Source organism: Notolepis coatsorum (assembly GCF_963971535.1).
Source record: "Notolepis coatsorum genome assembly, chromosome: 19".
Taxonomy (NCBI): domain Eukaryota; kingdom Metazoa; phylum Chordata; class Actinopteri; order Aulopiformes; family Paralepididae; genus Notolepis; species Notolepis coatsorum.
Genome location: NC_140183.1, coordinates 41,982,710 through 41,995,046, shown reverse-complemented (window position 1 = coordinate 41,995,046; position 12,337 = coordinate 41,982,710). Strand labels below are relative to the sequence as shown.

At 45.3% G+C, this 12,337-nt stretch overlaps 1 protein-coding gene across 5 annotated transcripts in view; it reads right to left on the bottom strand.

The window, feature by feature from the left end:
• Positions 1–9,686: 9,686 nt before the first annotated feature.
• brd2b (bromodomain containing 2b) overlaps positions 9,687–12,337 on the bottom strand; it is a 51,755-nt gene continuing 49,104 nt past the window's right edge. For all 5 annotated transcript variants that reach the window (XM_084336517.1, XM_084336519.1, XM_084336518.1 and 2 more), the window contains 2 exons: positions 12,074–12,199; positions 9,687–11,938 (listed from right to left, as the gene is read on the bottom strand). In XM_084336517.1, coding sequence (XP_084192643.1) covers positions 11,811–11,938; positions 12,074–12,199 — 254 coding nt within the window. In that variant the 3' untranslated portion in view covers positions 9,687–11,810. The remainder of the gene's footprint in view (positions 11,939–12,073; positions 12,200–12,337) is intronic.

The window sequence follows — 12,337 nt, the reverse complement described above, 5'->3', positions numbered from 1 at the left end:
AGCTACACCAGCGCCCTTGTACAGAAAAGCACGTTGGAGAAGGAATGGGGTACAGAGAGGGGCTTCTTATAGCTGGTGGTATCACCCTGGTCCCAGTGCTATATCAGAATGAATCATTTACAGGGCCTATGATTGGCATGGGAAGAGGCAGCTGCTATTGGATCTCTTTGTTATATAACAGCATTGCACCTGCTAAGTGGGTGCATGCATTTTTTGTCTGAAATCCTCTGAACACAGTGGTATAGTGGTACTTGGGGAGGTGGGTGTATTGCTGAGGGGAGGTGGATTTGCAATGACTCTACCATCCTGTACATTTCAATTGTACGCAGGCTGATAAGAAATAGCATAAAATATCGTCTGTATACCATTCACTTACACCATTACTGCTCAAACATTATTCATTATGCTTTCAACACGTAAATATTTGATGTAAAGCCAGGGTCACATAGAATTTTAAAGGAATCGATAATCTATAATGTCAGGCGACCAGGTCCAAATAATGGGTAAGTTAAAGAAAAAAATCAAAAACAGTATGCTACCTTCCCACGCTGCTATTTTTTGCCCTTCCTCTATAAGCCATGGCAGACAGCTTACTAATGAGAACTATAAAATTAAATAAATTTAAAAATAAAAAATAAATATATATATAATGCATTCAAATTGTTATTTATTGAACACATGAATTTGAAAGTTCTCATGTCATATTAACTCATTGGACGCCAGTAACGATGATAGTCGGGTTAACTCGCCATCGCTTGAGCGCCAATCACGAGTATAGTCTGCAAGGCTGATTCATGTTCATGTATGCATGAGGAAGGACAATAATGATGATCTAGCGTTGATTTCAGGAAGATCAGCCGAAAAATTACAACGTGTTTTGTGTATTCCACTAAAGGGCTATTATCGCGTCTTTCTCTGGAATGACTAGAAATCACCAAAACTATACTCGTATTCAAAACGGTATAAAACGGAAATGTACCAATGAAAAAACTATCCGTTTTGTACATGTTGACTGCAAGCAACTCACTGATAATCGACGAGTGTATTAGACCCATAGCCATAATTTAAGATATATTTTAAGCACTCGCAAATCTCCCAGTCCTCCCATTGATTAAAGCGGTGGCGCTCTAGCGCCCTCTCGTGCACTTAAGCGGTGGCGTCCAATGAGTTAAAGTGTGTTTATCTTATTGTACTGCATGTCTACTCTAGTGTCTTTTCTACTACTGCAGTGCATACAATCGGAAGGCAATCCATTCAAATTGAACAAGGCTGTAGAGATGACTCATTTTCCTCTCATATTTTCTCTCTAACCTATTAGTAATAATGGAGATGCATTTCATTATTAACCGCAGATGAGGGGAATGCTATCTAACAGTGTACATTGTCAATTCGTGTGATTCCTGCTGCAGTTAATGTACACTATAATCTGACCTGCATTGTGGGCATCTTATCTGACTGAAGTCTTGACATAATGGAGCAACACAATAACAATCAAGTTAATAAATCTGGGACATTTTTATTTGTTTTGTTTATTCTTTAATTGTTTTACATAAAACATACTTCAAAACATCCCGTAGTCAAGGAAAACAAAAAAGCATACATCGTGCGTGTCAAATGATTGCATGCATTGGCAACAGAGCTTAAAAAAAAGGATGTAAAAACGACCTTTGAGCGTTTCAGGACCTACCCGGCGAATCATTCTTCCTCTACTTGCAACTAAGATCGGGCTCAAGGCAGTGGCGGCAGGCCGATAGTGGACGCTAGAGCGCCGCCCTCCCTGGTTAAAAGAGAGAAGAAGAAGAAAATATCCTTTTTTTTTTTTTTTAGAGCCCTAGAAATAAAATAAACATGTTTAAAATGAATAATATTTACTCATTTTAAGTACGTTTGTGTTTCCAATGCACAATATAACGTTAATATATCAAATATAAATAATAGTTTTTCATTCACAGGAAGTCACTAGTAACTACCTCTCAGGCCGGGGCGAGACATATCGCGCACAGCAGGGCGTGCACTGGTTTCATCGCTGTATCCTCGCAGCCAATCAAATAGGTCAACGCACGTAGCGCACTGTGCGTTGAAATATGATGTAATATGATGGAAGCCGGGCGCGTTTTCAAGCGATCTATATCATCTAAGCAAGCAGCGTCTATACTTTCCATAGCCGCATTTCTCGGAGACGCTCTCTGATTGGCCGACGACAGTTTCTACACTGGTTAGGCTTAGTTACTCTTCGAAGTTGGTTAAGGTTAGAGTTTGTCTTAGAGCATGACGGCAAGTTCTTTCGACAGTTAAGCTTAGGCACTCTTTCAAAGTTGGTTAAGGTTAGAGTTTGTCTTAGAGCAGGGCGATAGAACGCCAGGTAGTTTGCAGGCTGTTCGATGCGGAAATGGGCAAAGACACAGCTCATCACAGTACTTGTGTTGGTGTGCCTAACTTGGCTAACAAGAAGCTATTTGGCTAGCTGGATGCAGTCTGGACAGTGGATATACATCAACAGTCTGGGACTGTGGGACAGTGGACATACACTTTATCAAGCCCTCCTGGACCACGTTTCAACTAAACAAAGTGAGTTAATGCGGTCTCGCTCTCTCTCTCTCGCTCTCTCTCTCTCGCTCTCTCTCTCTCGCTCTCTCTCTCTCGCTCTCTCTCTCTCGCTCTCTCTCTCTATGTAGTTCACACCGGCCGCCACTGGCTCAAGGCTCATGGCGTACCGTGAGCTCAAGCGTTGCACCCAAACCATTTTGTCGGGCTTATCGGAAACAGAACAACCTCAAGAGGGTTTGTCTCAGATTTGTATAGACTTTTAATCAAATCCACATATAAAAACTTAACATTAGATATCTGGCGAGGGGACATCCCAGAATTAGACTGGGAGGATGTTTGGTCTAACGTCACATTAGCCTCCCGCAACCCTAATAACCAGCAAATACACTTTAATTATATTCAGAGGACGTATCTCACACCTAGGAAGCTGTTTGCTATGGGACTGGTGACCGACTCTCTGTGCACTTTGTGCTCTCTGAGGGCCACTGGCACTTATATGCACATGTTTTGGGATTGCCCACCAGTAGCTAGTTTTTGGAAATCCATAACGTCCATAAGGTTATCCTATAACCCTAGTTACATGAGTTCTTGTGACCGTTCTGCTCTATGGGAATATACCAGTGGAGGTTACTAGTGCTTCACTAGTAATAGACAGACAAAAACATAACACACATATTACATAAAATAAATTGATTTTTATTTATTTAAAAAAATATATACATTTTCATTAGAAATGTATATTTTCCTATGTGAAGAAAATGCCAGTGAAATATATATTTTTTCAGATATGGGTTATTCTGATCCGTTAAAAAGAAATGTCCAAGTGACACACAGCTCTGAGCTCCCATTCACTTACATTGTATTAGTCTCAGCTTCACTACTCAACGTAAGTGAATGAACGCCATATAGCAGCTTTGATGGAACAGCCTTCCGGTCTCCTTAACACTTTGAATGCCCAAACCGAGATATTTCGGGTTTACCCCCGCGGGTTGAATGCCCATAACGAGAATATTTGTTTTTTCTTGTTTGTTTTTTTTATTAGCAATCTGAATTCATATTTCATCAACCGAGTCTACCGTTGGTAAATCAGCCACCCCAGGCTCTCAGATGTGAAAAAAGCGCCCCCTATCGTCTCCCAGATGGTAATTCACCCTTTTGGATTGGACTCAATGAAAATGCATAAGAAAAAAAACCTGGACTCAACATTTTACTTCTCACGCATGTAACCGGGGCCGATCAGCTTCATGCTGGACCCTCAGCACAGCGTGGTTACTGTGTTTTACAGTATACGCGTGGGATCAATAAAAGGATAAATATTTGGAATGGCTATCAGGAATTGGAATAAACCATTTGGATACCATCTGATCTCAGGTAAGGAATCTATTTTACCAGTCTTAGGATAATCAGACCTGTTTTCACGGATATAAGCTTTTCCCCTATAATGTGATATGGCTGTTTGACTCTGAACTTCCTTAACTGTCTCAGGTGATAGAGGCGCTGTTTCGCCTTTTTCACCACACAATCTATGTGTGTTGACCATGTCAGGTCCTCTGTGATGTGGACTCCCAGGTACTTGAAACTGCTGAACCCTGTCCACGATAGCCCCATTTATCCACAGTGGCGTGTGTGTCCCCTGCTGTATTCTCCTAAAATTAACGATCAGCTCTTTGGTTTTACCAATGTTCAGGAGTAGGCTGTTATCCCGGCACCAGCGTGCCAGTTCATCAACCTCCTCCCGACAGGCCTTCTCGTCATTGTTAGAGATCAGCCCCACCACCACCGTGTCATCCGCAAACTTCACTATGGAGTTGGAGCTGAACCTGGCCACACAGTCATGTGTGTACAGTGAATACAGCAGGGGGCTCAGAACGCAGCCCTGGGGGGACCCGATACTTAGGGTGATTGTGCTGGAGGTATGACCCCCGACCCTGACCGCCTGGGGCCTGTCACTTAAAAAGTCCAGGATCCAGGCGCTCATGGCGGAGCTCAGACCCAGATCGATCAGCTTGACAACCAGTCTGGTGGGGACTATGGTGTTAAAAGCTGAACTATAGTCAATGAACAGCAATCTCACATAGCCCCCCTTCTGTCTGTCAAGGTGAGATAGGGTGTTGTGTAGTACTTGGGAGACCGCGTCGTCAGTGGACCTGTTTGTCCTATATGCAAACTGCAGTGGGTCCATGTTACTAGGGAGAGAGGCACAGATGTGGTCCTTGACCAGCCTCTCAAAGCATTTCATGACCACAGAGGTGAGTGCCACTGGTCTGTAGTCATTTAGGCCTGCTGGGGGGGGGTTTGGTACAAGGATTATAGTGGACACCTTGAAGCAGACAGGGACCACGGACTCAGCCAGGGATAGATTGAATATGGTTGTAAACACCGGGGCCAGCTGATTTGCACAGGACTTGAGTATTCATCCTGTTATCCCATCTGGGCCTGCAGCTTTCCTAGTATTTACACCCATAAACGCTATTCTCACGCTGTGCTTCGTCAATGAGAGATTGTGTGTGTGTGTCCCCGCGGATGGACCCCCCCTCCCCGCGGTTTGACGATGAAGTATTTTCTTCATGCCAATGCAGATGTAGTCAGTGCTGTCACAATCTCGAAGACGAACAAAGACATTGCACATAATATACACAGTGAAAGTGAAATATCATGAAGTTGAGATGATGTAGACATAGCTCTGTTTCCACCAGTAGTAAACTGCTCCTCCAATAGCTGCAGCGAAGCCAATAAGAAAGGAGCTTATCCCTGTTGCCCTTTTCAGAAATTTTGCCTCCAGCGCTGAGGGATCTGTGAAGGATGAATAAGACGACAGCCTAAACTGGTACCTCTGCTCTTAGAAGCTGAACAATGTTGTTTGTTGTCCTGCCATCCTCTCTCTCCATGCCTGTACTAAATTCAAACAACAAGGGCTTTTCTAGGGGAATCAAAAGATGGGGGTAAAATGACAATGAAATGAGTTATCCATTGTTACTAAAGAAGGAAGGTAGTGTCTAGATCCCATCACCTGGAAGGCCTTTTTTTCTTCCTCTTCTTTTAAACTTGTACAGTAGTTAGCGAGAATGATTACGATTAGGGCTAAAGGAAATGCACTTAGGTTTATAAACAAATAAAGGATAGAGTTATAAACAAATAAAGAATAGGTTTATAAACAAATAAAGGATAGAGTTGACGCTTTCATCCAAATCGACTTGCCGTTGTTCAAGAGAGATGATGGCACTTTGTTTTTCTATTTAGCTGATGCAGACTATTCAGGTTGATGATTTCCAAGCCCAGCTGGACCGCCAAGGCAGAGTCCGCCTTCTCGGAGCTGCGTAGGTGCTTCACTTCCGCACCCATCCTCATCCAGACACGTCCCACCAGTTTGTGGTGGAGGTGGATGCCTCCAATACCGGTGTGGGAGCGGTCCTCTCTCAGCGCTCCACGGCCGACCAAAAGCTTCACCCCTCTCTCGCCGCCTGTCTCCGGCAGAGGTGAATTACGACATTGGGAACCGGGAACTCTTGGCGGTCAAGCTGGCCTTGGAGGAATGGAGACACTGGCTGGAGGGTTCCGAACTCCCCTTCCTCGTGTGGACTGACCTCGCCTACATCCAGACAGCCAAGCGTCTGAACTCCCGCCAGGCCCGGTGGGCACTGTTCTCCGGTCGCTTCAACTTCTCCTTGACCTACAGACCCGGCTCCAAGAACCTCAAGCCAGATGCCCTCTCCCATCAATTTGTCCCCGAAGGGGGTCCTCTTCACCCGGACACCATCCTCCCTCCCACCTACGTGGTGGCCTCCGCTACCTGGGAGATCCAGTCCGTCGTCAGGGAGGCCCAACGCATCCAGCCTGACCCAGGTAACGGTCCTCCTAACCAGCTTTTTTGTCCCCGACAGTGTCCGTTCTCAGGTACTCCAGTGGATCTACACCTCCCAGTTCGCCTGTCAACCATGGGATCGACCGAACCCTCTCCCTGCTGAAGCGTCATTTCTGGTGGCACACCATGAGGGAGGATACCCGCGCCTTCGTCTTGGCCTGCACTGTCTGTGCTCGTGGGAAGTCCACCGACCTCCTGCCGGGCTACTCCGCCCGCTACCAGTCCCAGGGCGACCATGGTCACACATCGCCCTGGACTTCGTCAGCGGGCTTCCCCCCTCACACTGTAACACAGTCATACTAACCATAGTTGACAGATTCTCAAAGGCTGTTCATTTCGTTGCTCTCCCCAAACTTCCCTCTGCTTCAGAGACCGCGGATCTGATGTCTTCCGCCTTCATGGGATCCCGGTGGACACAGTTTCAGACAGAGGTCCCCAGTTCATCTCCCAGGTCTGGAAGGCCTTCTGCCTAGCCCTGGGGGCCTCTGTCAGTCTCTCCTCCGGGTACCACCCGCAGACCAATGGCCAGTCTGAGCGGGCCAACCAAGACCTGGGGGCAGCCCTTCGCTGTGTCACAGCCCGGAACCCCTCTGCCTGGAGTGACCACCTGCGGTGGATTGAATATGCCCACAACTCCCTATCCAACGTAGCCACAGGTCAGTCCCCATTTGAGTCTTCTCTGGGCTATCAACCCCCACTGTTCCCAGCACAGGAAGAGGAGATTGATGGCCCCTCGGTCGAGGCTCACCTCCGTCCCTGCAGGAGGATATGGAAAGACACCAGGGCCGCACTGCTCAGCTCCGCTGACCGGAATCGCCGATTTGCAGACCGCCACAGGACCCCAGCTCTTGACTACCAACCAGGTCAGAAGGTTTGGCTCTCGTCTCGAGACCTCCCCCTCAAATCCGTCTCCCAGAAACTCTCACCCTGTTTCGTTGGTCCTTATGAAATCTTGTCATTTTTTTATTTATTTTTTTAAACTTTCTTTTTTAGCGTTTATCGCTTTTTCTGGTCAAGCATGACCGACAGAAACAGGTTGAAATGGGATGTAGAGCAGGGGAAGACATTCTGAGAAATGACGGCGGGTCCGGGAATCGAACTCGTGTCCCCCAGATCCGTGACGAGCACGGTTTTCCCCGACGCAGAAATAGCGCCGAGATATGCGGTGAGCTACGGGAGCTCCCATGAAATCTTGTCATTAACCCCTCAGTTGTCAGACTCAAGCTCCCGTCTCATATGAGAATACACTTTTCGTTCCATGTGTCGCAGTTGAAACCGGTGGTCTCTAGCCCTCTGTCCCCTCCAGCCCCGGTTCCTCCTCCCCCTTGGATCATCGATGAGCACCCCGCCTACACCGTCCAGCGGTTGCTGGATGTACGCCGCCGTGGCAGTGGATTCCAGTACCCGGTGGAATGGGAGGACTATGGTCCGGAGGAACGCAGCTGGGTCTCCCGCCAGCTGATCCTGGATCCTACCCTCATCCGGGACTTCCACCGAAACAACCCTGGCAAACCTGGAGGGTTACCAGGAGGCGCCCGTAGAGGGGGGGGGTCCTGTTACAACCACAGCCTCTCTCCTGTCTGGCAGCAGGTCTCCACACCCTTATATGGGCAGCTTCCTGTCTCTTCATTCCCACGCTGTCTACCTGGGTCAACCTACACACCTGAGACTCATCAGGTCATCACAGAGCCTGGGAGTGTTGCTTCACCTACCGTGGTACTAGGACTCTAAACCTGTATGCTTCCTCTGTCATTGAACCTGCGCTGTTCTAACTTTGCTCTCTCTGTGTGTAGGATCACACAACCCCGGACTACTCCCACCCGTGGACATCTCCAGCCTGGACACTGCCTGGTGTCACATGGAGTGACCTTCCTAACCCCCTTGTTGTACATTCAATATTTCCAAACTTGTCAAGCCTGGTACCTATTAAACTCCCTAAACCGCCTCATTCTCCTGTACCTTGTGTTCTGTTCTTGGGTTCAAACCTAGACAATTGGCTGCTGATCATTGGAAGGCATCCTCTCCATCCCATGAGGCTTGGATCAAAGATGTTCTTCAGTTTGGTAAATATGAAAAGTATACAAACTTTGTGGGTCTATGGTCTATCTTACATTTCTTCAAAATATGGCAACCCCTCTTTAACCATATAGACATTGCAGTAACTGCAATGGAGTTCCAGGCTGTACCTCAGTGAAACTGTGGTTATTTGATGGGTTTCTCATCAACGTCACTCAGTGTGCGCGCGAATCAAGGAGGCAAAAGGGAACGTAATCCTGGTCAGAACGGGAGAGACAATATATTTGCATTCATTAGCCATGCTAGCGATCTAAACGGGGGGGGGGGGGGGGGGGGCGCGACAGTGGTTCGGGGGGGGTAGAGCAGTCTGGTAATCCAGAGGTTCCCGGTTCGATTCCCATTCCTCCCGGGCAGCGTGTTGAAGTATCCTTGAGCAAGACACTTAACCCCTAATTGCTCCCGATGAGCAGGTTGGCACCTTGCATGGTTGCATTCGCCGTCGGTGTGTGAATGTGAGTGAATGGGTAAAAATGTGAGGAACAAAATTGTAAAGCGCTTTGGATAAAAGCGCTATATACAAATGCACCATTTAAACAATCAATCCATGCCAAAGATAGATATGTAACAGGTGAAAGACTCACTCACAGCCATGCTGATTTGTCATTACTTTTTGTATGTATGAAAACATCTACAATCTATTTAAGAAACTGTTTACAATGTGTAAAAAAGTTTTGGAAGAAATTCAAACCTCATCTGCCATAATAAATAAATAACACACATAGGGTAGTGCATCGGACTGAGCGTCTGTCTACCACTGCAGAGACACTGGTATCGAATCCGGCTGTCAAGCGGTGCCTCCGGCTTGGCCGGTCGTCATACTGACACAAGTGGCAGCGTCAGCGGGTGGGTGGTATCCTGGTCGTTGCAAACAGCGACTCCTACAGGTCGGTCAGGGCGCCTGCACAGCAAGGGAAGGAACTGGTGAAGGTAGTGTGATCCTCCCACGCGTTACACTTCACCAATGAGAGTCCGCGCTGTCAGGTGAAAAGAGGCTGCTGGCTGTCTCGTATGCAAGAAGCATCCGATAGACTTCAGGGCTCACTAGACCGGAAAGTAGGGGGCATATGGGCGCAACGACCAGGAAGGGGAGGGGGGAATTGGCATAATGACTAAAATTGGGATGGGAGAAAAATACAGAATAGGAGAAAAAGTAGATAACATTTTTTTTTATTAAAAAATAATAATTGAATTAAGAAAATAAAACGAATGAAAGAATGTTGTTTGATAGTACTTACTTTGACAAGTCTGTGGGCAGAAAAACAATAACGAGTAACACCAGAAACATAATCTTCATTATTATTTAGGTCCACAAAACAGTGCAATCAACTGTCAACACCAGTAACTCCTACACAGTCTCTCCTAAACACCTACATGGTGCCTATTCCAGAGAGTAGGACAGCTTCAATACCACCAACCAACCACTATTTCTAGTGGCAGGAATGTTTGAAGCTCACTTTTTCACAATATGACTACTGCCACCTACTGAAGAGCCATGATGACAAATAAATTATATTATTAATCAATATGGTGTTCTAGGATTGGGTAAAGCTGTTGTGTATGTTTATATAATATATATACATACAGGCCAGGTAATCTTACTCTGCAGAAATGGTTTGAATATCTCTGTAGTCACTCAGACTAGAATATACTGTAACTAAATATAACCTGACCAGGTTCGCGACTACCCATGCATCACACATTCCAGACATTATAAGTTTTATGTAGAAGAGATTTAATATATACAGTTGTCAAATGAAAGGTATGCTTCCGAGAGGCAGCGATCCAGTTGACCGGAGGCTAGTAACGTTCATGAAATGTCCTTTGATGAAGACAGTCACATAACTTGAAATGTGAAACCCAGCTTAAACAATAGGACAAAAGACAACATGATTCAAGGCTTAACGGCAGCAACAATTGTTTGTGAAAAGTCTAGTACATTAGCCTGGTATATTTTCTTTCTGAGAATGTTTTTCAACAGCTTGTACCATTAATGGGTAGTCTACAGATTAAATTCCAGTAAATTGGGGGTGTTGTCGCTCGTTTCAAACTGCCAAGGAACCAAAGGATTTCAACAAGAGACCCATGACAACTTTTCAAGTCTTGAGAAATAGAAACAACTTTGAACACTCATGTCACATGGATATCTTTAAGTTAAGCTTATATTCTGACAGGTTCAGTTCCTTCTGTTCAATTAAATAAAACAACAGCGTGATACTATCGTTTGGTATGTGACAAACTAAAATATAAAAACAACAGAAAGGGGGAACTTGAAGAACAGAGTGAACAAAAAAATATTAAAGTGCTCAGTTTAGTATCATGACTGTAAGACCATGCGGTGTTGTACATTTCAGGTGGGCAGTTAAGAGTGTAATGCATCCATACAATTACATAACAATATTCATATGAATTGAGTGAGTAAATTGATGCATTACAAATACAAATCTTGTAATTGGAATACCGGTCAAGATACCAAGCAGAATTGCTTTTCTAAACCATCAGTTCACCCAAAATGTTCAGAAACATAGGAAGATGTCTGGTGGACTTTAAATAACTTACAGTAGCTCTGTAGGTCTACAAAAAGCTTATTTTCTTTTCTAAAACCAAAAACAAATTGTAACAAATTGTAAACCAGACTGCTGAACAGAGCCGTCAAACTGAAGATCGTATAGTTAGTTGTAAGAAATATGGATGCAAATATAACAAAGCAAAACACCTCACTCGTAACTTTAGCTCTAATCAACTTTACAGATTAAACTGACAAATGGAAAATACCAAATGAACTCCTACAACTTGACTTTATTTGCTGCTTGGTTTAAGCTATGTTGAAACTCCAGGGAGGTTCCCACCAAATTATCTACAACATTCTTCCATATATTGTATACAGGTTGTTATCAACAACAATCTCGGTGGTAAAGACTGAGACCAGGGGTTGTTTTGGAACAAGGCCCATCTCTCCACATCCTTTCACTTCTGCACTTCCCTCTTTGGGGGATCACCATAAAATTCTTCTTTATAAAAGAAACAGATACGAGATTTGTACAAGTTATTTACAGAGAAAGTGAAGGGAAAACAAGGCCTTTAGTGTTTGGGGTTGTACGATTATTCACAACATAGTGACTCTTTTCTTGCTTCCTTCACTCTTGCATACAAATCCCATCATCCTCTTCTGGGTAGTCCACTTGGAGTGTTCGCGCTGTGGTGTCCGACAGAGGTACCCTCTCAGCCCACTATTATTTCAGGGTGCATCGTGTGTCCTGGGCCAGCCCATGTCCCTGAGTTCTATAGGGGGTTATTTATGTTCTCTCTCGGGGCCAGTGGAAGGGTCTCAACCCGAGTCTGACTCACTGGTGTCTGAGGAGGATGAGGAGGAGGAGGAAGAAGAGTCAGAGCTGGAGCTGCTGCCACTTAGGCGCGATGGCTGGGTGTGAGGCTCTATGCTGCTGGGCTTCTCTACTGCGAGGAGAGAGATTAGAATCACACTCATGTACCATATAGGCATAGCAAATAAATTACATTCCACAGTGCATTTTCCTTAAAATGAATTTATTAAAAAAAAATTAATAAAAATTAAAATATGTATGAGCTCACCCTTAGGTTTTGGGGGTTTCTTGCCAGAGTTGAGCTGACCGCTGACATCCTGTAGCCTCCTCTCCAGCTCTCTCCTCTTCTCCAGAGTCAGCTCCTCTTTGGATTTGCCACTGCTCCCTCTTTTTGCTGTTCAATATGGAAAGCAGAAGGTTGTCATATATAGGGATGGGCATCGATTTTCAAATGTACAAATAGTTGTTAACCTCATCCACCCGTGCGGTCCATCGGCGGACCGCAAATGACATCACATCATAAATCAATCTG